At 53.7% G+C, this 23,553-nt stretch overlaps 1 protein-coding gene across 1 annotated transcript in view; it reads right to left on the bottom strand.

The window, feature by feature from the left end:
- Nucleotides 1–479: 479 nt before the first annotated feature.
- The window catches only part of SCN4A (sodium voltage-gated channel alpha subunit 4), a 39,648-nt gene continuing 16,574 nt past the window's right edge, over nucleotides 480–23,553 (bottom strand). The window contains exons 14-25 of the mRNA XM_036399097.2: nucleotides 22,480–22,836; nucleotides 18,334–18,765; nucleotides 13,557–13,686; nucleotides 12,713–12,867; nucleotides 9,983–10,156; nucleotides 9,187–9,309; nucleotides 8,686–8,964; nucleotides 7,440–7,493; nucleotides 5,871–6,008; nucleotides 5,245–5,349; nucleotides 4,291–4,561; nucleotides 480–3,508 (exon numbers count right to left, since the gene is read on the bottom strand). Of these exons, the coding sequence (XP_036254990.1) occupies nucleotides 2,319–3,508; nucleotides 4,291–4,561; nucleotides 5,245–5,349; nucleotides 5,871–6,008; nucleotides 7,440–7,493; nucleotides 8,686–8,964; nucleotides 9,187–9,309; nucleotides 9,983–10,156; nucleotides 12,713–12,867; nucleotides 13,557–13,686; nucleotides 18,334–18,765; nucleotides 22,480–22,836 (3,408 nt within the window). The 3' untranslated portion in view covers nucleotides 480–2,318. The remainder of the gene's footprint in view (nucleotides 3,509–4,290; nucleotides 4,562–5,244; nucleotides 5,350–5,870; nucleotides 6,009–7,439; nucleotides 7,494–8,685; nucleotides 8,965–9,186; nucleotides 9,310–9,982; nucleotides 10,157–12,712; nucleotides 12,868–13,556; nucleotides 13,687–18,333; nucleotides 18,766–22,479; nucleotides 22,837–23,553) is intronic.

Below are 23,553 nucleotides of genomic sequence, written 5' to 3'. Positions count from 1 at the left end.
TTGGTGGAGCCCACAGCAGCGTCTCCTGTGGCTCCTGGTGAGCACCGAGGGCTCCAGGGGGTGGGTTCATGAGCAGAAGCTCTGGGAGCTGGGCTGGAGGTCCCAGGGGATGTGAGGATGAGACCCCCCAGGTCCTGTTGAGGTTGGCCGAGCACAGGGAGCCAAGGGAAGGGGTGTTCACCCCTCCCAGCACAGGGGTGTTGGAGGGTGTTGCCCGTGAAATGAATCTAAGTTCACTCTTAATTCTTCTCCAAGGAAAACCCATGAACCCTAATGAAGCGAATTAAGGGCAATTTAAAGGGGGTACAGCTCCTTTAAAAAATAATACAATCTCTACAAGCAGATAGATATGGACTTCTCAATTATACTGTGGGCCCTCAAGCAGCCATCAACAAAGAGTGTGTTAAAGTTCTGCACTACAAAAATATATTCCTCCCCCAAGACACCCCCAACACATTTGGTACCATAATAACAGATCATTTACTGTTGTTTATTGTAAGAAATGTACAAAGAAGAACGGCTTTAGCTCACACAAACCCTGCTCTGGGGCATTTCCCCATCCCTGACGACACAAACGTAGAAGCAGCATCGATTGTGAACCACGGGCCGGGCGGGGGCTGCCGTGCCAGGGATGCTTCCCATGGAAATGCTGGCCATGAAAAGTGGCTCAGCAGCACTCCCGGCCAGCCTGGCCATGGGGCACCTGGGGTGGCACCGCCCCAAGCAGCCCGGGAAGAGAAGAGAATCATCAGAGTACAAAAAATCAGAGCCTTTGGCTTCAGGAACAGCCTTGTTTGAACTGGAAGAGGTTTTGGTTCATGTTTGTTTTGATCTCAAGAGGGTTTTTTTTTTTCCCTTTTGAAGGCAGAAGGTAGTCAGAGGTGAACTCAGGGCCTTTTGCCCATTTTTCACAGAATTACAGGATGGTTTGGGTTGGAAGGACCTTAAAGTTCATCCAGTGCCACCCCCTGCCATGGCAGGGACACCTTCCACTGTCCCAGGGTGCTCCAAGCCCTATCCAACCTGGCCTTGGACACTTCCAGGGATCCAGGGCAGTCACAGCTGTGCCCGGGTGATTTTCCTTTATTCACTTTCCTTTTGCTCACCTGTGTAAAGAACAGCAAATCCCTTTTCCCCCTGGGAAAACGCTCCTCTCCCTGGAGGTTTCCTGGTGAGACCTGCCTGGCCCATCCAGAACGTGCCACCAGGGCCTCTCTGCAGCCCCAGCCTGGGGAAGGATGCTCTGCCTGAGGATTTTGGGATTCACACCCTAATGGGATTGTTTATTCCATGCAGCCACCTGGGGCTTGGGTGGGATTTTGGGCATCCCTAAGGCAGCTCACGGAAAGGATTGTTCAAACATCTGCTCCTGTCCCTGGGGATGCATCTCATTAATTAACACTAATGAAGAGGACATTTGGACCAAGAGCACTCCAGTGGGACGGTTCCTCTTGCAACAGGGCTAGAAAAAAAAACCCTGGAGAGTTTTGTCCCGGGGACTGGGGATTCTTGGAGGATGTTTTTCCAAATCCTATCTTTGCCCATTGCTTTCCTGCCACAAGACCTGGATGGAAATGGGAAGACAGAGTAAAAATACTGACTATAAATAGTGTTTACATTCATCCTACAGAGACCTGAATGATTTCTGCTTTCAATGCATATTGAGAGAAATATGAAAACCTGATATTTAACCCTGAGAACAAACCTGCAGATGCTTTGCTTTGGCTTTGCAAACCAATTTTTAAGACATAATTGCACTTTCTCTTGTATGTAACAAAAAATAATCATCAAGCTTATTCAGAGGTTCAAAAGAAAGGTGCTGCTTTAAGACTTTGGAGATTTTTGTTCACAAAACCTTCTGTTTTCCGTAATTATTCTTAATATTATTTCACTTGGCTCATCTTTACTGGTTGCTTGGCTGCACTCTGGAAGAATAAAATACAGGAAAATCTCTTAATTGTGAAATAACATTAATAAATAATTACTTTAAGTGAAAGGACAACCATAATCTTCTGTTCACGCCTGAAAACCATCGTTACCGTGATGAGATGATTTCAAAACTAACTTGTTTCTCTTTCACCGACAACAGATTTCACATTTGAGTTCTCATAAGAAAAAGAATTTAACTCTTTGCAAGTGCAGTGGGCTGTAAAACCCAGGATCAGGAGGAGAGCCTGCTTTGAAATTCAAGGTGGTTGCTTGAAATGTCTGAAATTAGCTCAATATCTAAGGTCTAGAGATCTGTGCATGGAAGAGCTTTGAACAGGAGATACAAATGAAGTCTCTTCAGGCTGGGCCAGAGGTGGAGCCTCCTCGTGTTACACCAGTGACTCTTTCACCACGTGTTCCTTACGCCAAACCTGTGCTTCCTCAGGAGCATCCTGGGGCGTCTCTGAGCTGGGAATGGGCTTGAGGCCCAGGGCAGGGGCTGTCTCCACATCTGTCCCAGAGTTCCCATAGATCTCCTGCATTTTGGTGGCGATCAGCCCTTCCTTCTCGGGCGCGTCCTCGCCCAGCGCGTCCTGGCTGTGCCTGTACATGTAGGACGCCTGCTTGACCGAGCGCCGCAGGAGGTATCGCCGGAATGCCCTCTGGATCCTGGTAGCACACACCTCCTCGTGTTTCCTCTTCAGGGTGGTGGTGATGGGTTCATAGGAAACCTTCGAGGGGTTGGCAGCCATGAACTTCTCCTCCATGGTAGCCTTCAGGGCATCCATCTCGCCCGAGTCTCCCAGCACTTCCTTAGTCAGGGCAAAGAGGATGTCTAGGCAGTGGATTTTGTCCCCAGCAACCATTGGCAGATCCATGGTGATGAGTTTGATCTTGTTGGGCTTGGGAACTCGGAGTGGCTCCTGCAAGGTGTCCACAAAGTCAGACAAGGTGCTGTAAGCGATGAACTGGGTGGCATCCGGGTCGAACTTCTCCCAGGTTTCATAAAACATTTCAAAATCGTCTTCGCAGAGGGGCTCGCTGCTCTCCTCCGTGGCCACGCTGAAGTTCTCCAGGATGATGGCAATGTACATGTTCACCACAATGAGGAAGGAGATGATGATGTAGCTGCAGAAGAAGAAGATGCCGATGGCGGGGTTCCCACAGTCTCCCTTCACCGAACTCCCGGGGTTCTCCAGCTCGGGGTCACAGTCTGGGGGGCCGCTGTTGAGGATGGGGTTGAGGAGCCCATCCCACCCCGCTGATGTGGTGATCTGGAAGAGGCAGATGATGCTGTTCCCGAAGGTTTCGAAGTTGAAGATGTCATCGATCCCCGACTCCTTCTTGACGTAGGCGAAGTTGGACATGCCAAAGATGGAGTAGATGAACATGACAAGGAAGAGCAGGAGGCCGATGTTGAACAGGGCGGGCAGGGACATCATCAGGGCAAAGAGGAGCGTGCGGATGCCTTTGGCTCCTCGGATCAGCCGCAGCACGCGGCCGATCCTCGCCAGCCGGATCACCCTGAAGAGGGTGGGGGACACAAAGTATTTCTCGATGATGTCTGAGAGGACGATACCTGTGGAGGGAGGAAGGGCAGATGAGTTTGCTGTGCCACTGATGGGAGGTGAAGGGGAGCTGCTTGGCTCCACCTGGGCAGACACAGTGAGGTGAGGCCACCCTGAAGGCTCCTCCAGTGACAGGCAAAACATTAAGAAATAATCCCTGAGCAGAGACCCAAGGGTTAAAATCTGGCTGCTCTGTTTCAGAGAAAGAGAACACCAAGGGAAATAACACCAAGGAGTGTGGGAGCAGCTCTCTGGCCACAGAGAGAAACACAATTTTCCCAGGCATCGGTCTGGGAAAAGGCTGTGAGAACATCAGAGAAAAGAATAAGAAACAATTCATATCTTGCTGCACCTGGTATTGTGAACATGTAGAATATGTTATGGAGATTTGTTTACCAAAGGGTGGTTTCTTAACTAGCCAATGGTGATCGTGTTTGAATTAGAGGACCAATGAAGTCCAACTGTTTTGTAACTATCTATAAGAACAATAAGTTTCTTAATAAAGATTATTATTAATGAACCTTCTGTGAATAATAGAGTCTATACTAATTATTACCCAGCCGGGGGCCCATTACAATGATAAAGGAGGAGCAGAAATATCCCCAGCCCCTCATCCAGCCTGGAGTGGCCTCACATCTGTCATGTCCCAGGGTCCTGCTGTCTTGGTCTTGCTCAAAGGATGGGTGCAAGCAGGGTCCAGTGACAGCCCGGTGGGTGTGGATTGGTGAGACCACTTCCACTCATCATTGTCCTGTGGGATCCCTGAGGCACTGGTGGGAGCAGCAGGACTCACCTAGGATGGAGAGGATAACCACCACGAAGTCAAAGATGTTCCAGCCCACAGTGAAGAAGTAGTGGCGCAGGGCGAACATCTTGAGCACACACTCGCCGGTGAAGATGACAATGAAGACCAGGTTTATCTTGTAGAGGACAGAGGTTTTGAGCTCGCTCTGGTCATCTGTTTCCACCATCATGGTCACCATGTTCAGGCAAATCAGGATCATGATGGTGATGTCAAACACTTGCTTGGTAACGAAGTCAAACACCTTCCCTTGGATTTTGTTCTGCAGTGAGGGACATAAGGGCAACGATGGAGCACCAGAGAAGAGGTGGGAACACAGGACAGACACAACAAAACAAAAACACAACAGAAAGAGAAGAAGGAACCATATTTACAAGTGTGGGAAACCTCAGGGCTGTGGCCAGCACAGCTCTCACAGCCCCAAAAGTTATGGGGGGAAGACTCCCAGTGCCTCTCAGGATGAAGGAATGGGAATGCCACAGCCAGGAGGAGTGGGCACAGGGCACAGCCACTTGCTAATTACACCCACAGGGCACAAATTAACACATGGGAAGGACCTCCCTTGTGCAGGGCTACAAAACCCAAATCATAACTGAGAATGTTTTGGCTGGACCAGGGTCCCTTCTGGGGGGTTGAAAGCTGAGCTTTCCCTGAGAGAAAAGAGAGCCAGAGAGGAGCTGGGAGCTGAACTAGGAAAAAACCCCAAATTCCTGCAAAAGAAACCCCATCACTGCCCTTGCCAGCAGACCAAGGGCTAAAGGGCAGGCCCAAAGGAGGTGGCCTGATGTCAGCCTCTTCTGAAGGCCCAGCTCTTGGCCAGGTCCTGTCAGAAGAGTAACAATGGGGCAAATGGTCTTCCCTGGACCCTTCTCATTCCCTTGGGGACAGCTGGTGGCTTGAAGTGCTCCCTGTGTGCTCCACTCCAGGAGGATGAGCCCAACGTACCGCTGGCCTGGGGATGGGCTTCTGGGGTTTCTTGGAGCCCAGCTTCTTCATGGCATTGTAGTATTTCTTCTGCTCTTCTGTCATGAAGATGTCTTTGCCTCCAAAGTATAAAGGCAATCACCGCTGTTAGTCTCAGGAATTCTCTTCCCACCAAGTGTGTCTGACCATGTCCCTCCCCACCAAGCGTCTCCAGCCCCTCAGAGATCCTGCTGGGAGCAAGGTGTCCTCTCTGTGCCCTGCAGAGCCTGCTCAGCACCACCAGTGTGCTTGGCCCTGCCCACCCTCTTCCCCTGCTCCTGGCTTGGAAGGAGAAGTTGAGTCTCAACCTTGTGCATGGGAAAATGATCCCAGGGTGGGAAAAGAAAATAAAAGTGATGGCCCAGGGAAGAGAAAACTCAGCCTCCCTTTGCTTCCTCCCTCTGCACCCATAAATGAAGTCCTCTGTAACTGCTGTGACCAAGACACAAAGCTCCACATGCTGTTTGCCCAGTGCAGGAAGCCACTAATGGACAAGAATCCTGGGATCCATCCTGGTCCTGGCCATGGTGGCCCTGGTCCCATCACCCCACTGCTGTGCTGGCCCCCTCCAGCCTAGAGCAGCCCCTCAGGAGCCAGGAAATACTCATCTTTTTCTTCTGCTGATTGAAGTTGTCGATGATGACGCCAATGAAGAGGTTCAGGGTGAAGAAGGCCCCGAAGATGATGAAGATGACGAAGTAGATGTACATGTAGAGGTTGACCTCGTACATTGGCTGCTCTTCAATCTGGCCAGGAGAGACGGGAAATGTGAGGCTGACCCTGTCCCAAAAAGGTGTCCCCAAGCCCCCAGACAGGGGTTTGTGGTGTTTGGACAGAGCCAGGGCGTGGCTGCTCCAAAACTTTTGGCTCTGTGTTCCCAATGGGAGCAGCCACAGGAAGGGACATCCATGTGACACTGACTGAGGGACAAGGACATGCCTGTCCTTGATCCCTGATCCCACAGCATGGGCTGGGGAATGGGAAAGGATGTCTTTTGCAGTGATATTAATGAGCAGATGAGTTTCTTCCCAATAATCAGCATTCCAAGGGCTGAAATGTATCTGAGAGGGGAAAGGAAAAGTGGATTAATTTGTCACATCAGCACAGCTGGGTGACAGGCCAGCCATCCCTGGACAATGCTCCTCATCCCAAGGAGCATCCCTTAATCCTGCTCTGTGTTTCACCAGAGACACCCCAAGGTGACCCCATTGGCTTCCCCCAGTTTGAGGAAAGCTCTTGGCAGAACAGGGAGGATTTTCTCTCAAGCCAGCTTTGCCCCAGCTGGGGCAGAGGCCTTAAGGATTTTCAGAGGGTGATGAAAGGGTGCTAAAAAAGGGCAATGAATATCACCCCTTGAGGCCTGTAGGTGTTTGGGGTGACCCCTGGTGTCATTGGAGACTAGTAGGAAACCCCTTCTGCTGTGGGGACACTTTTGGGGGTGGGTCACAGTAGGAAGAGCCTTTGCATGTCACTCTTCAAACACTTGGAGTTTTTTAATAACTCTTTGACCCCCATGGCTGAACACTGGCTGTTCTGTTCTCATAACCCACTGATTGCTCAAGGCAAGCCAGGTATTCTCCAGCATGGGGTGAGCTTTCCCAGCTGGAGGGGTCCCAGAGGACATCATGTCACAGCAGGCAGAAGAATGAACTCTCCAGGTTGGAGCAGTGGGGGCAGAATGGGGATTTTGGCCCCTGGAACTGAAGCTGAGTGGAGCAGATCCAGCCCCAGCAGTGGGGTGGGGTGGGAGCCCAGTGTGGGGCCAGGCTGCAGGTGACAATGACATGGGTGGCACAGGGACACATGGCTGCACCTCAGCAGGGGGATGCTGTGGCTGCCCAGGTGTCCAAGGCTGGGTGGGACAGAGGTTGGAGCACCCTGGGATAGTGGGAAGTGTCCCTGCCCATGGCAGGGGGAGGCACTGAATGGGCTTTAGGGTCACTTCCAACACAAACCATGCTGGGATTCCATGATCTGATACATTTGGGGGGTTTCTCCACCCTGTAGCCTTCATGTCCTGGCTGAAGTCAAGGGTGGGATGCAGCACCAAAAGGCAGAGCCAGAGGTGATGCTGTAGCCAAGGATCCATCCCAGTCTCAGCCCTGGGCTCCTGTTCCCAGTGTGCCAGGGGGAATCCAGCCCTGGAGTCAGCCCTGTGTCCCTGCGTGTCCCCTCACCTCACGGGAGTCCACGGCTGCATACATGATGTCCATCCAGCCTTTGAAGGTTGCCTGTGGGAACAGGAATGGTCAGACCTGGAGTCTTTTCCAACACAAAGGATTCTGTGGCAGTGGAGAATGTACTTTCTGGGAGTTTGTGGCTGGGAACAAAGGGAATGTGATGGGTGCATGTCTGGGGTTTAGCTCTGAGCACTCTGGGCTCTCTGTGGGAATGGCAGGAGAGGAACGGGGGTTGAATCCACAAGAAAAATGTCCCAGAAATATGGAAATTCCCAGGTGAATATGCATGGACCATTCAGGGGCTGAGACTACCAGTGACTTTCCAAAACACCACTGCAAACAAGGCAGGGAAAATAAGCAATTGACTCTTTTCTCCCTTCTGCTCTCTTAGAAGTAATTTTCCCAAAGGGCCAGCTGCCTCCTTTCCGGTCCCAAACTGTGCCACCTCCATAGCCCTGACTTCCACATCCTGCCTCTGCTTCTGCTGAATTCCCATCCCAGCAGGGTGGGGGCACCACACCAAGTATTTTACAGGGTCTCCACTGCATCTCTTACAGCCTTTGCTGCTGATTTGTTAAACAAAAGGTCTGCACATTTTGTTTCCTGAATCTGCTGGAACAACAAGGCTGAAGAGGAAGCTGAATTTAGAAGCAGGGTCATCAACTGGGGTTGTTTTCCGATTCTGCAGCCACCAGTTCCCCTGGATCTGATGGGAGTAGCCCCAGCCTGCCCAATAATGGAGCCCACATCTATATTTTTATCAAAGCTGTGGTGAGCAGTTCCCCTTTGCTGCCTGGCCCAGCTGTGGGGAGTTCAGTGGAACCCAGCTGCCCCAGGGGACACGTGTGTCCTTTTTCCAGTCGTCACCCGCCCCACGCACGGCCCCACAACTCACAGCTGGAGTGGGCTGAACTTTCCAAAGGGGTGCAGGGGTCCCACAGAGCCTCCCCTCCCAACTCCTGCACCCTGTGCTGGGCAGGGGCTGCTCTGCAGTGCCAGATTTGGTGCTGCTGCACCCATCTGCAGCAGCTCCCTGGTGAAATCTTCCCCATCTTCTACCCCATCCCTTTTCCTCTTGGCTAGGAGTTTCCCTCCTTTCCTAAGGGATTTTTTTTTTTGGTGTTAAAAACCAGCTTTGGAGCTAAGAAATAGCTAAGAAACCCCATCCCACATCAGCCCTGATGCTCATCCCACCACCCTGCTCCACACATCCTGGACAGTGACACCCCATGTCGTGACGTACCACCTGCAGCAGGGACAGGTATCCCAAGCCCACGTTGTCGAAGTTGACCTTGACATTGACCCATCTGACCTCGTTGGTGTAGAGCAGGGCCATGCAGCCGCTCTTGTTGTTGACCACGTTGATTTCGAAGAGCTCCCCGGTGGTGGTGTTGATACACCTGTAGTACTTCCCTGCAAACAGGTTCACCCCCATGATGCTGAAGATCAGCCAGAAGATGAGGCAGACCAGCAGGACATTCATGATGGAGGGGATGGCACCCACCAGGGCGTTCACCACCACCTGCAAGGACAGAAAAGACCTTGGGGGACCTGGATGGGACCTTCATGTCCCCATGCCCAACCTTGCCCCCCCCAGCAGCACTGAGTGAGGTCAGACTGGACCAAAGGTACCTCAGCATTGATCCCACCAGTCTGGAGCCCCTGAAAACCATCCATGATGCAGAGGACTGCTGAGGGCTCTCGTGTCCTTGTCAGGGCCAGCAGCACACGGGGACACACTCACCCTCATGCCCTCGAAGCGGGACAGAGCACGCAGGGGTCGCAGAGCCCTCAGTGTCCGCAGGGATTTGATGGCTCCCAGCTCGGAGTATCCCAGCCAGTTTGCTGTCAGGCTGACCAGGGACACCTGGAAGGAGCAGCCCAAGTGATCAGCAGCATCTCAGGTGGAAACACAGCTGCAGCTCCTGCCCTTCCCTCTCTCCCCAGTCCCTCGGGCTGGTGGTCATCCTCTAGCCCTGGGACAGGGACATTGAGTCCTTGGGGTCCCTGGTGACCAGACACCTCAAGGGTCACAGAATCCCAGAATGGTTTGGGTTGGAAGAGACCTCAAAGCCCATCCAGTGCCACCTCTGCCATGGGCAGTGACACCTCCCACTCTCCCAGGCTGCTCCAAGCCCTGTCCAGCCTGGCCTTGGACAATCCAGGGATCCAGGGGCAGGATGACACCTCTTGAATGTGAGGGTGGAATTGATGTGAGACACAGAAAGGACAGATTGCTCTGTCATGGACCATTTGGGAGACCCTGTGTCCCTTCACAGCTCTGCTGGGCCTGGTTGGTGGAACTGCAGGGGCTGTTTTTGGCTCGGGTGTAAGACAGAATGGTTTGAAAGGTTCCTGCAACCAATGAAGTGTTCCATCTTGTGGAGGACCATTATTTTAAGTAATGCTAAGTAATTTTAAGTAATGCTATAAGCACTCATTCCAGAGCCACCCCATTATTCTCTAAAATACAATCTGGGTTCATTTACAACAGCCCCTAATGCCCCAAGCCCCTCGGCCTGGCCCTGCCCATCACGTACATCCACGATGAGGAAATCCAGCCAGCACCAGGCATTGGTGAAGTACACCTTGAAGCCATAGGCCACCCACTTGAGCAGCATCTCGATGACAAAGATGTAGGAGAAGACCTTGTCTGCATATTCCAGGATGGTGCGGATCACCTTGCGCTGTTCGATGTAGATGTCCTCGAAAGCCTGCAAGGGGCATGGAGCTCTGTGACAGCCACATCCTTCTGTGGGACCCCAGGGAGCTCTGTGACAGTCCCATCCTTCCACAGGACCCCACAGGGCTCTGTGACAGTCCCATCCTTCCATGGGACCCTATGGAGCTCCGTGACAGTCACATCCTTCCATGGGATCTGTGGCATCCCAGAGCACACCCTTGCTCGCATCTCCCTGCCTTCCTCTCCCATGGACACAGAGCCCAGAAGCTGTTGAATCATCCAGGGATGCAAACCTTGGAGGATTGTTGGTACCTGAGCTTTGTTTCTCATCCAGGCTCAGAGGAACAGAAGGTGCCCTGATCCCAGCCTTCCTCCCAGCCCTGCCTTCCAAGGCTCAGGAAGCTGGAGCCCAAGGATGGCCAAGGATGGTCCATGAGGAGCTGATCCACCTGGGGTCCAGCTCCTGCTTGGCTTTGTGGGGTTGGCCCCAAAGCAGAGCTTCACTGAAGCCAAGGTCCAGCTGCATCCAGCTCCCAGGTGTCTCAGCTCAAAGTCAGGACACCAATCCACACTCAGGGATGCTCTGGGAGTTTTGAAAATGCCTGAGGAGCTGGGGTGAGTGCCACACCCCCGTGTTGAGTAAGCACTGGAGGTAGGGGTGTGGTGACCAGGTGCTGCACAGCTGGGGTAGCACAGCTTTCAATTCCTGCACCAGCTACAACCTCAGACATCCCCAAACCACCTCAGAGCGAGCTGCAGACATGTAAAGTGTGTCTGAAAAGCCTCTGAAAAGCCTCCCAGTCCCTCTGTTCTACTTCCCTCTCTCCAAACCTGCAGAGAAATTTGTATTTCCTGGGTTAAATCCAGCCCAAACACTTGAAAAGCACCAGGCAAACACTGATAATTAATTAGGTTGATTTAAGACAGGTAAAGTGTGTCTGAAAAGCCTCTCAGTCCCTCTGTTCTCCTTCCCTCTCTCTTCACCTCCAAACCTGCAGAGAAGTTGGTATTTCCTGGGTTAAATCCAGCCCAAACACTTGAAGAGCACCAGGCCAACACTGATAATGAATTAGGTTGATTTAGCAGAACACCCAGGTTCTGAGAGGGGGCACCAGGCACCGATGGAGGTGCTGAACAGCAAAATAAAAGCCATGAACTGTTTGTCAAGCACCTCCTGACAGCTGGTGATGGTGGTGGTGAAATGAGGAACCACAGGAAGCTCAATAAATGGCTCAGATGGTTCATAGTCGGCATTCAGAGCAGCAGTGGGGGCTGTGGGCAGTGGATCCCCTCAAGCTATGGGGCACAGCCTGTGGATGATGGTCCAGGAATGCTGGGGAGGGTGACCAGGGCTCCTGGAAGGTGTTAGACCTGAGCCAAATGGGGTTTGAAATCAAACATCTGCCCACAGCTGGATCATTTGGCACAGGAGATGCCCAGAGCCTGGGCTCTGGCCCCTGCTGTAGGAGTGTGCTCTCTGTTGACAGGGTGACAAAACTGTCTTTTGTCTTCTTAAAAGGAAAGAAGCTTAGAAGTTTTTGTCTTCGATTAAGTGAAAAGACACCTCATAGGACTTGGGGGACTTCACTTCAAATTCAAGGATAGCTAATTGGACAGAAGCTAAAAAATTTTGCTTAGGCACTTTAGTAGAAAAAGAAGTGAATAAAGAAACTAATGGCTTTTGTAAAGTGTTTTATCAGGAGCAAGAACATCTGGCACTTGGTTTGGTTTTTCTGTTTCTTATTTTGCCTTTTATAAAACCTTTTTATTTCCAACACTGCAATAGAAGCCATTCTGCTCATTTTTATGCCTCCAAGGGTAGCTGAGCTACCTTGGGTGTGTTATAGGCCTCCAAAAGCTTATTAGACCTGGCTCGAAGAGGTAAATATAACACCCTCTGTTGGGGAAGATGAAACAGGAAAGCCTTATAAATATGATTGCCTGGCAAAAGATTTTGAGAATATGGAAACTATAAGCGAGATTGAAATGAAAGCAAGCTTTGAGATCCCTCAGTTACTGAACAACTGGAAAACAATGGTGTGGCCACTGAAGGTGATCCCCTTTGGATGGAACAACACCCTCTGCTTGCAGACAGGCCCAAGGGCAGAGCAGACCCTGCCAGCTTGGCAGAAGGGGCCCAAAGAGGAGTTTTTAGGGTTTAAAATGTAACCCAGTGTGGTAATGTAATGATTCTTATAGGCTGTATGTAAATGCTATAGGATTTGTGTACTGTACTAGATTGGTTAGTGAGAATTAGAATATTCAGCACAGAAGAAGATTTATTGTATTGTAATGGGAACCTTGCTCTCTTAAGCTTTTGCTCTCTTGCCCTTTTACTCTCTCACCCTCTCATCCTCTCTCCCCCTCTCTTCTCTCAGCCCTGCTCTGAGCTGTGCCTGGCAGCTCCCAGCAGGGCCCTGCACCCAGGCCCTTTGCAATAAACCCCAAGTTCCAGCCCTGGCTGCAGAGATCTCTCATCTCCATCTGTCCCGACCGTGCTACCCCTGATGCTCCTACAACCCTCCCTGGGCTCCCTCAGGCTGGGAAGCTGCTGCAGAGCCCTGGGGGCAGGGGAGGCGGCACCTACCAGAGCCCCACTGCTGAGGAGGATCATGAAGACGATGAAGGTCTCGAACCAGTCGTGCTCCACGATGCGGAAGCAGGTTTTCCTGAGGTTCCACCAGATCTTCCCCTTCTCACTGGTGATGTCCACGTAGAGGCAGGGGAACCTCTTCACACAGCCTGGGGACACAGGGCTGGTGTCACTACTGGCCAGGGTGTTCCCACTGTTCCTGGTTTTATTGGCATTTTAAACCCTCCCTGGTGGAAGTTGGACCGGGATCTGTCACAGACATCTTTTATGAAAAACCCTTTCCTTAGGATTTTTCCTCCTGAGAAGCTGAGAGGCCTCAGGAACAAAATGTAACCAATGGTTATCTGCTGCTGTGGAATGCAACAGGTGCATCTGGGATTGGGCTCATGTGGTTGTTTCTAATTAATGGCCAATCACAGTCAGCTGGCTCACACTCTCTGTCTGAGACACAAGCTTTTGTTATCATTCTTTCTTTTTCTATTCTTATCTAGCCTTCTGATGAAATCCTTTCTTCTATTCTTTTAGTATAGTTTCAATGTAATATATATAATAAAATAATAAATCAGCTTTCTGAAACATGGAGTCAGATCCTCGTCTCTTCCCTTACCCTCAGACCCCTGTGAACATGGTCACAGCTCCCAGCTGGGCTTAGGTGGGGTGCACGAGGGGAATTCCATGGGGATCATCTCTGGGGTGGTGCAGGAGGATTTGGGGCTGAGCTCAGGGAGCCTGCGAGTCCCTGTGCTGCAAGAACTGGTTGGCATAGGCCCCTCCACTCCCATTTTTCCCTGTCCACGCCCATCTCCCATGTCCACAGGGTCTCCTGCCCTGCTCTCACCTTCAGTGAAACACTCCTCAGGTTCATTGCTCTCCTCAGCCTCTTCTGCCACCTCCTCCTCCTCGGGTGCAGGGGGTTTGTAATCCACTGTGCTGCACACGGACGAGGCGTTGTCACTGCTCAGGGGGTTCTGCAGGGGGACAGCAGCTCAGGCCAGGCTCCTGGCCAGCTCCAGCCATGCTCCTCATGCCCCAGAGAGCCGGGGCAGGACTCCTGCGGGGTGGGACCCCCTTGTTTGGAGGATGCTCCCATGGACACAGAGCCCAGAAGCTGTTGAATCATCCAGGGATACAAACCTTGGAGGATTGTTGGTACCTGAGCTTTGTTTCTCATCCAGGTTCAGAGGAACAGAAGGTGCCCTGATCCCAGCCTTCCTCCCAGCACAGCAGCTCCGTCTCCCATGCACCTGTGCTGCCACCTCAGGCTGATTTTCTCACCTCCTCCTCTTTGTCCCCATCCAAGCCTTGCTCTGCCAACCCCCCTTTGGTGCAGGAACCCAAGCAGCCTCTGCTCTCTCCTCCCTCTGGCTCAGCTCGTGCTGCAGGGCCCTCAGCCCAAGGTTCACCCCAGTTCCAAACCTGCATCCCAAATGCCTCTCCCAGCTCCATCGTGCTCCAGAGCTCACCTTAGCTGCCTTCCCAGACACCACTCAGCAAGGCCACAGGGGCTGATAACAAGGGACAGCCTTGGCAAGCCCCTGGGACTCTTTTTCCTCTGGGTTTTTTTTTTTGCTTTCTGAGAAGCCCTCGTGAAACACTTGAGGAAGGAGCAGATCCCCAGCCCTGCCTATCCTGCCTGGGAGCAGCAGGAACCAGAGGGTCCAGGATGGGTATTTCCAGCACAGGAAGGTGTTGGTTTACATGGGAAGGAGATAATCCTCCCCTCAGGCTGCTCCTGCTGTTGGTAATCCATAAAGGAGCTGCTCCATCCTCCAAAAACCAGGGAAACGCCTCTGGGGTAAACTGAGGCACAGTCACTGCCCACAGCTTCAGGGGCCACAGAGAAGATGTGGCTGTGGGGACCTTTGGGGACATGCAGGAGAGGACACAGCAGCAGGGGTGACACCAGCTCTCAGGGACCCCTGGGACCACCCTCAGTCTGGGGGGAGGGACAGGAGGGCCAGGGGGATTAGGGAGGCTCAGCACGGAGCCAGGCAAGCTGTGACCCCAGAGAAGGACACACAGGAGCCATCTGCCTCCAGGACAGCCTCAGAGAGGGTCAGGGTGGGGACAAACCAGTGCAGCATACCTGGAGATGTGGGGGAAGGTCCAAAAGGGCCTTGGATGGCTCAGGGAGCCCAGGAGTTCTGTGGGTGGAGCTCAGGGCTGGTTCTGCTGGGTGGGGACAGGGATAAAACCCATCCCTGGGGGCTCCTGAGCCCTCCCACACCTGGAACCAGCAGGTTTGGGGGGCAATTTCCATCCCACACCTGGCACAGCATCTCCAGCCTGCCTGGGGCTGTCCCACCCTGACTCACCCTGTGACCCCAAAATCCACAGCCCTGAGAATCACAGAATTGTTCAGGTTGGAAAAGCCTTCTGAGACCATCGAGTCCAGCACTGCCAGGGCCACCACTGACCGTGTCCCCAAGTGCCACATCCACAGGGCTTTTAAACTCCTCCAGGGATGGGGACTCCAGCCCTGCCCTGGGCAGCTGTGCACCCCTTTCAGGGAAGAAATTTTCCCAATATCCAATCCAACCTGCCCTGGCCCAGCCTGAGGCCATTCCCTCTCCTCCTGTCCCTGTTCCCAGCCCGACGCCCCTGGCTGTCCCCTCCTGGCAGGAGCTGTGCAGAGCCACAAGGGCCCCCCTGAGCCTCCTTTTCTCCAGGTTGAGCCCCTTCCCAGCTCCCTCAGCCCCACTGACAGAGCCAGGAGCATCTCAGGACACATGTCCCTGCCCAGCAGGGTGGGACCCCCACGGGAGGAGCCCCTGGAAGAGCCCTGAGCCCTGCACCCATTCTGCAGAGCCACACGGTGGGAGCCAAGGGGGTGCATTAAAAACAGGCAGGGGGAATGATGGGCTGCAATTTACCATGAAATCACAAATTTGAGAGTCTCAAAGACCGTGTAAATCCAATCTCCTGCCATGGCAGGGACACCTCCCACTGTCCCAGGCTGCTCCAAGCCCCATCCAGCCTGGCAGCTCCTCCCTGCTCTGAGCTGCCAAGAGAAACCAGCTGCGATTGTGGCTGCGATGATCCTGCCCTTGTCATTTCCCCGAAAAAAAGCTTTTCCTTGCAAAGCAGCTGCTCTGGCCCTGGGCAGGATTTGCCGGGGTGGTTGCAGCCGGTGGCGGTGGGAGCGGAGCGGGCGCTGCGCGGGGCTCTGGCTCCATCTGCAGCCGAACCCGGCTGTGAACGCACCCGGCGGGGCTCCCTCCCTTCAGCACGCGAGCGCTGAATCAAATCATTGTCATTTCACCTTGTGAGCACAGGCTCGGAGAGCTGGGGGTGCTCACCTGGAGATGGGGAGCGTCTGGAACAGCTCAGAGCCCCTTCCAGGGCCCAAAGGGGCCCCAAGAGAGCTGGAGAGGGACTGAGGACAAGGGATGGAGGGACAGGACACAGGGAATGGCTCCCAGTGCCGGGGTCAGGGCTGGATGGGATATTGGGAATTGGGAATTGTTCCCTGGCACAGGGTGCCCAGAGCAGCTGGGGCTGCCCCTGGATCCCTGGCAGTGCCCAAGGCCAGGTGGGACAGGGCTTGGAGCAGCCTGGGACAGGGGAAGGTGTGTGACAGACATGTTTTATGAAAAATCCTTTCCTTAGGATTTTTCCTCCTGAGAAGCTGAGAGGCCTCAGGAACAAAATGTAACCAATGGTTATCTGCTGCTGTGGAATGCAACAGGTGCATCTGGGATTGGGCTCATGTGGTTGTTTCTAATTAATGGCCAATCACAGTCAGCTGGCTCAGACTCTCTGAGACACAAGCTTTTGTTATCATTCCTTCTTTTTCTATTCTTATCTAGCCTTCTGATGAAATCCTTTCTTCTATTCTTTTAGTATAGTTTTAATATAATATATATAATAAAAAAATAAATCAAGCCTTCAGATCCTCATCTCTTCCCTCACCCTCTGACCCCTGTGAACACGGTCACAAAGGTGTCCCTGCCACAGCAGGGGATTGCAATTACATGGTCTTTGAGACTCTCACCAACCCAAATAATTTGTGATTTCATGATAAATTGCAGCCCATCATTCCCCCTGCCTGGGCAGGGCCCCTGTTTTTAATGCACCCCCTTGGCTCCCACCTGAGTCAGCTTTGACTGAATTTAGGCACCAAATCCAGCTGCCCCAATGGGCTGAACTGGTATTTACTGCTTGATATTTACTGGTTACCTTTTGCCTTTGCTGAGCTCAGATTTTTCCCATGCAGTGTTTGGGGTGGGTGCTCTCTGCTGAACACACCCCAAAGCCCAGAGCTGTGCCAGGACAGGTCCTGTGGCTGCACCCCAAGGTTTTCCCACCTGCTGGGAAGCACTTTGGGGTGACAGGGAGCTGAGGTCCATGGGGACCCCCTGTGTCCCCTCTCATTCTGGCCAGGCTGGCACTGGCCTCACCTCTGCAGAGCGCCCAGTGTGCTGGGCACTGCTGCTGTGGGACTGGGGTTGGGTAGGAAAAATTTGTGGGGGAATGCCAACTCTCAGCCCTCCTGGTGGCAGCCCTGAGGGAACTGAGAGCAGAAACCCCCCTGGCCCACTCCCTTGACCCAGGTGCTCCATGGAATTTTGTCCCCTCTGTAGGCCTTGGCAGTGATAGGGGCCACCTCCACCTTTCCTCCTCTCCCCCTCTGCACCCCAAATGCTGAAATCTCCCTGTTGCCCCAGATAATACTAAATAATCATGATTGTCCCCTCTCCTTGCCCCATGTTGTGCCAAGCTGGGTCCCTGTCACCATGCTGAGCTGTGAGGAGCCTGCAGAGGGGAGGGAGGTGAGAGGCTCTGCAGTTTTGGGAGCCCTGCTTCATTCTCCAGCCTTTCCTGGGCTCCCTGCTCAGTCCCCACCCAGGTGCCTCCTGGGCCTGGCAGGGCTGGTTGGGATGGAGCTTTCCAGAGCTCCCTCAGCTCCTGGAACACGTTTGCCATCCGGTCATGACAAATCCCTGCTCAGAGCTGTCCTATTGTCCAAACAAAGCCCCTTCCCGGGCTGATGCACCTGCTCCTGTCCCCCTCAGCACCTCCAGCTGCCCCTGTGTCCCCAGGACCTTGGGGTGAGCAGTAATTTCCCACCACACCACCACCCTTTTGTGTCCACTTGGGTCTTCCCAAGTTTCTTGTCCCCCAGTGGACCCCAGCAGTCCCCTGGAGACCAGGCTCAGCTATCTCAGCTTTGGATCCCCCACCCCTCGCTTCATGTTCACCCCTGCTAAGCTCCTCCATCTGGTCTGGGCCCCCCCAGGATGATGCTTCTCGAGGCATTAGCAGTGGATCCAATGATAGTGCCATCAGCAGATTTCCTGGCATCGGGTTCCTCCGGGACATCTTTAACCCCAAACGGGTGCTCTGACCCTTGCACTGCCCCTGTGGGGCCCTCTGGCATCAGCAATGACCCCACAGCCTGACCCAAACCAGCCAAAACCCTGCTTGGACCCTCTCCTCCCACACCAGCTTACACTGGGAAATGCCAGCTTGGAAAATGCCAAGTTTGGCCCGTGCCATGCCCGGTGGGAAAGCTGAAAGTGACCCAAACCAACATCACTCTTTGGGCAGCACAGCAAGAATGGGCCAGCCCCAGTTTTGGGGTGAAACCTTTCCCTTCCACCTGCCTTGCTGACCTTGCTGGTGTCCTCGGTGTCAGACTGGGTGCTGGTCTCCTCATAGAGGTCGGACTCCTCGGAGGCGATGGGGACCTGCACCGTCAGGCTGGGGTTGTTGATGAAGTTCATGTGCTCCAGCTCATCCATGAAGATGTGCTCCTTGCCCGTGATGCCGTCCAGGTACCCAGACTTGGGCTCCAGGGCCGTGTCCACGTGGTTGAGCGCAGAGTTGTCCCTCTTGCTGGGCTCCTGCTCTTCCTCAGGTGCCACCTTCTTGCCCTTGCAGAGGCGGCGCAGCAGCGCCAGCAGCGCGGCCTTGCCCAGGGCGATGCCGCGCGTGATGCGGCCGATGGCGATCTGCAGGTTGTTCAGCTCCCCATCATCGTCTGAAGCTGCCAGGCTGTCGGCACTGAAGGAGCTCAGCAGCAGAGCCAGGAACAGGTTTAGCACCTGGGGGGACAAAGCAAACGCCAGCCCTGAGCTCCAGTGGGTCCTGAGCCTCAGGATTTCCCTCTGCAGCTGCAGGGATCTGTGGCATTCACGTTTCTAGAAAAATCCCTTTGACCAGGATTTTTCTCCTGGGAAGCTGAGAGACCTTAGAGAAAAAGGAAAACAATTCTTCTCTTATTTGCTTCTCCTGTGTTGTGCTCATGTGGAATGTGTTTGGAGATTGTTTACCCACAGGTGATTGTTTCATTGGATTCTGCTGTGAGTTGTTTTAACTCAATGGCCAATCAGGGCCAAACTGTGTCAGGACTCTTTCCAGAGTCACGAGTTTTCATTATTATCTTTTAAGCATTCACTAAGAATTCTTTCTGTATAGTATAGTATAGTATAGTATAGTATAGTATAGTATAGTATAGTATAGTATAGCATTCTTTAATACAATATAGTATCTTAAAATAATAAATTAGCCTTCTGAGAACATGGAGTCAGATTCATCATTCCTTCTTTCCTTTGTCTGGGGGTGACCCAAATACAATAGGGATCACTGGTGGCTGTGGAGAAACCCCTTCACTGAGTACCTCATGGGCTCTGCCCTGCCCTCACCAGCTCTGGGATGCCAGTCTCAGTTCCTGGAGGGCATGGACAAGCTCCTCCTCAACCCCCCTGGGCTCTGATGCCTTCCACCTCACCCTGGGCTCCCACGGTCCTGCAGATCCCTCTGCAAGTGATGCCAGCCATGGTTTCAGCTCCTCTCAAGCTCTGCCGTGGATCTGTGAGTGTGTTCCTTCCTTTGGTCTCTCAGAGCTCCAGGAATCCCATGGGGGACTCCCCAAGCCTCTGTTGCTTCTCCCCATCACCCCCAGGGATGCAACTCAGCTCTTGTGGCTGCTCCTGGATCCCTGGAAGGGTCCAAAGCCAGGCTGGATGGGGCTTGGAGCAGCCTGGGATGGTGGAAGGTGTCACTGGCCATGTCACAGGGTGGGGCTGAGTGCTCTTCAATGTCCCTTCCAACCCAAACTAGTCTGGGATTACCTGGTTCTGTGATTATGTCCCTTCTCTCCCCAGAATGAAACCTCCTGCTTGTCCTCTCAGCTGCAGTTCTTCCTCTCCTCCTCCCTGGCTTTGGTAGCCCAGATTCCCAGCAAGCCCCAGCATTTCCCAGCAAGGATGGATGATGGACTCTCCTGAGGGTCTCCCACACCCTGGGGCCATGGAGGAGCCTGGATTGGCTGTGACCCCATCCCTGTGATCCCATCCCTGCTCTGCTCCATCAAAGCCATGTTTCACCCCAGCACGAGCCAGGAAATGCTCGGTGTAGCTCCAGGCATGGGCTCGTGTGCTTCCCCTTCTACTTCACCGTCCCAAAACGTGCCTGGAGCCCACCACAGCCTCTCCTGGCACAGCTGGGGCTGCTGCCTGCCAGGAGCAGGAGCAGAGGGGTGGGATGGGCACCCCAAGGGGCAGAGCAGGGACAGAGCCAGCCCACAGCTGTTGGTGTTTGTGCCGCGGTGCCAGCAGCGCATCTGAGACGGGAATTAGCTGCTATCCAAGGACACTGCTGCTTTCACATGGCTCATGCCATGTGCCTTAAAGCACGTCTTTAAATAAATCCCCGCGGGCCCAGCAGGCGAATGCCCCCGTTAAGCACCAGTTACAGTTAATGGGCGCCGCTGGCTTTGTAGGACAGGACTCTGTTACCTTGTCACCCGACTGACTTCCTCCCTTTTCCCTGAATAACCCCAAAGGAAATGCTCAAAGTGTCATTAAGAGCAAAGGACAGGTCACCTTCTTCCTGCGTGAGAAACACACACCTCCCTGCACGGGGAGCCTTGGGAGCCTCTGGGATGGGCTCCAGGACTCGGAAATACCTGAGGCACGGCCAGGAGAGCCTGGCAGAGAGGAGGAGGAGGGCACAGAGGGTGCTGGCCGTGTTTGTGCTCCGTGTTTCTCTGCTGAGCTGTAAATGGAGCCCGTGCAGGAGCTGCAGAGCTGCCCCGAGGGTTGGGGTGCACCTTTGGGAGGCAACAGTGGCACCTCTGGGATGGGGACAATGGCACCTTGAGGAAGGGACAATGACAGCTCTGGGAGTGGGACAGTGGCACCTCTGGGATAGGACAATGGCACCTCTGGGATGGGGACACTGGCACGTCTGGGATGGGGACGATGGCACCTCTGGGATGGGGACACCTGCACCTCTGGGAGGCGACAGTGGCACTTTGGGGAGGGCTGTCACTGACCCCACCAGCTGAAATTGTGCTGCCCCTGTTTCTTCCCCAGAGCAGTCTCCTGGAGAGGTGGGTGGACTGTGCTGCTCCAAAAATGAGCTCCAGAAGAGGGAAACCTCCCAGAGCCCCTTTTGGGAGGACTCTGCAGGGAGCCCCAGCTGAGATTCCCAGTCCAAACTCCTGCACTCCCTGCAGATGGCTCTGGACAGGCTCCTGCTCCTTATGGGGGCCCCTGTGGGTGATTTTCAGCCTCACCATCCCCTGGGCAGGTGGCATCACCAGCCTCTGCTGGCTGGTGGGAGGTGGGCACGGGGCTGACCCCTCTCTGCCCAGCACTGCCCTGGGCAGGGGCTGCAGCCAGGGGCTCTCCCTTCAAAGCCCCAAATCCCAGGAAAACCAAGGGGCACCCAGATCCCAACTTTCTGCCCTCAAATTGGGACACTCCAAGCTGACCTGAGCCGGGGGCTGCTCTGGGCTTCTCCCCGGGCTCCTTTCAGAGCCTCCCTGGGGACAGGGGTCAGCGGCTCCCGGGGGCAGATAGTTTTTCAAAGCAAATTCCAAAGGGATTACACAACCCCGGCAAGTAATAGGAGCGAGTCGGCACTTCCCTCCCCTGCCCTGCTCCTCAAGAAGGGAGTGCAGGGCCCACGCAGGCTGCAAAACAAGCTCCAGAGCTGCCAGCGACGGGGTTACCAAGTTTAGAAAGGATTTCACGCTCGCCTGGAACTCGCAAACCTGTGGCTCAGGCAGCACAGGCAGCTGGGGGGAGTGGGGGGGGGGTAGGGTGGGGGTGAGGGGAGCAGGGGGTCCCACAGACTCAGGGAAGGAGGTTGGCCATCCCATGGAGCATGGTGAGGGGTGGGGAGGTTGGGGATCTGCAGGAGCCTTGTGGGGGGGGCTGCTCACAAAAGCACCTGGAGCAAAGGGTGGGATGGATGGATGGATGGATGGATGGATGGATGGAAGGATGGATGGATGGATGGATGGATGGATGGATGGATGGATGGATGGATGGATGGATGGATGGATGGATGGATGGATGATGGATGGATGATGGATGGATGATGGATGGATGATGGATGGATGATGGATGGATGATGGATGGATGATGGATGAATGGATGGAGCTCTGCTTCCATCCCTCATCTGGAGAGTGGGAAATGGGGCAGGAAAGCTGGAAAAGCCAAGTGGAGGACATGGGACAGCTTGAAGCTGAGCTCTGTTTCATCCCAGAGTTGCCCCTGCTCTGCCTAAGCCCATTTGTATTTTCTGTGCCTCAGTTTCCCCCCCAGTTCCCAGTCTGGTTTCAGCTGGGGGTCCCTCAGGAACCATTCCTCCCTCTGTTTCACACAGAGCTGACACAGCCCACCTGAAGGGCCTGGAGAAGGAGGAGAATCCCTGTGCTCCAACCAGACCCTGCCATGGGCACAGCCCTGAGCTGGACAGAGGCGTCCCCAGCCCAGCACCCCCCATGTCTCCAGCCCCAGGCTCACCACGAGGTTGCCGATGACCATGACCATCATGAAGACGATGAGGCACATGGTCTGGCCGGCCACCTCCATGCAGTCCCACATGGTCTCGATCCACTCCCCGCAGAGGATGCGGAAGACGATGAGGAAGGAGTGGAAGAAGTCGTGCATGTGCCAGCGGGGCAGGGTGCAGTCCACAGAGATCTTGCACACGCACTCCATGTAGCTCTTGCCAAAGAGCTGCATCCCCACCACTGCGAAGATGAAGACGATGATGGCCAGAACCAGTGTGAGGTTGCCCAGGGCGCCCACGGAGTTGCCGATGATCTTGATGAGCATGTTGAGAGTGGGCCAGGACTTGGCCAGCTTGAAAACCCTCAGCTGTGGGGGGCAAGGAGAGAAGGGGGGTGGCTGGGGGTGTCATTGCCACAGCAAGGCTGTGCCACTGCCATTGCACCCTCCTGGGGCTGTTTGACCAAGACAGGAGGGGTTAAACCCACACTGTTGGAATTCAGGACATCCCTCTGGCTGTCCTGGATTGCCCAAACCCCTGCCAGGGGGCTCAGAGACCTTGACACAAAGCCCAAGACACCTGTGACTTTGATTATGACCCATGGAAAAAATTACCAACCTTATATGAGGATCTGCAGGCCACGAAAGTCTAAGTAGAATAATAATTAGTTTGTCATGGGGTGAAAAATAGATCTTTTGGGGTTTTTAGAATGGGGGCTCAGAGTCCCAAGATGGAGGAATTTGGGCGTGCCTTGTCCTTTTTCCCTTTTCTTGGCCTCCATCTTCTGCTGTGATGGTGGCACTTTTGGATTGGTTTAAGGTAGAAGCTCACTGTCTAACATAGGTGATAGGTATTGGGAAGTTATGGTAAATATTGTACACATAGTTTTTAGTATAAAAAGATAACACCAGTGTGCCTCTGTCTGACCTGCTGAACAGACCTTGGCAGGCCAGAGAAAGAATTTTATAGATAAGAAACAATAAACAAGCTTGAGAATGAGAACTGAAGAGTTCTGACTCCTTTGACTGCCAGGCTGGGAAAAGAGACTTTCTAAGACATCTTGGGGTCACTGTGACCAGCAGAAG

Source organism: Molothrus ater, chromosome 27 (genome assembly GCF_012460135.2).
Source record: "Molothrus ater isolate BHLD 08-10-18 breed brown headed cowbird chromosome 27, BPBGC_Mater_1.1, whole genome shotgun sequence".
Classification (NCBI taxonomy): Eukaryota; Metazoa; Chordata; class Aves; order Passeriformes; family Icteridae; genus Molothrus; species Molothrus ater.
The sequence above is the reverse complement of the archived record's forward strand: the minus strand, read 5'-3'. Positions and strand labels throughout refer to the sequence as shown.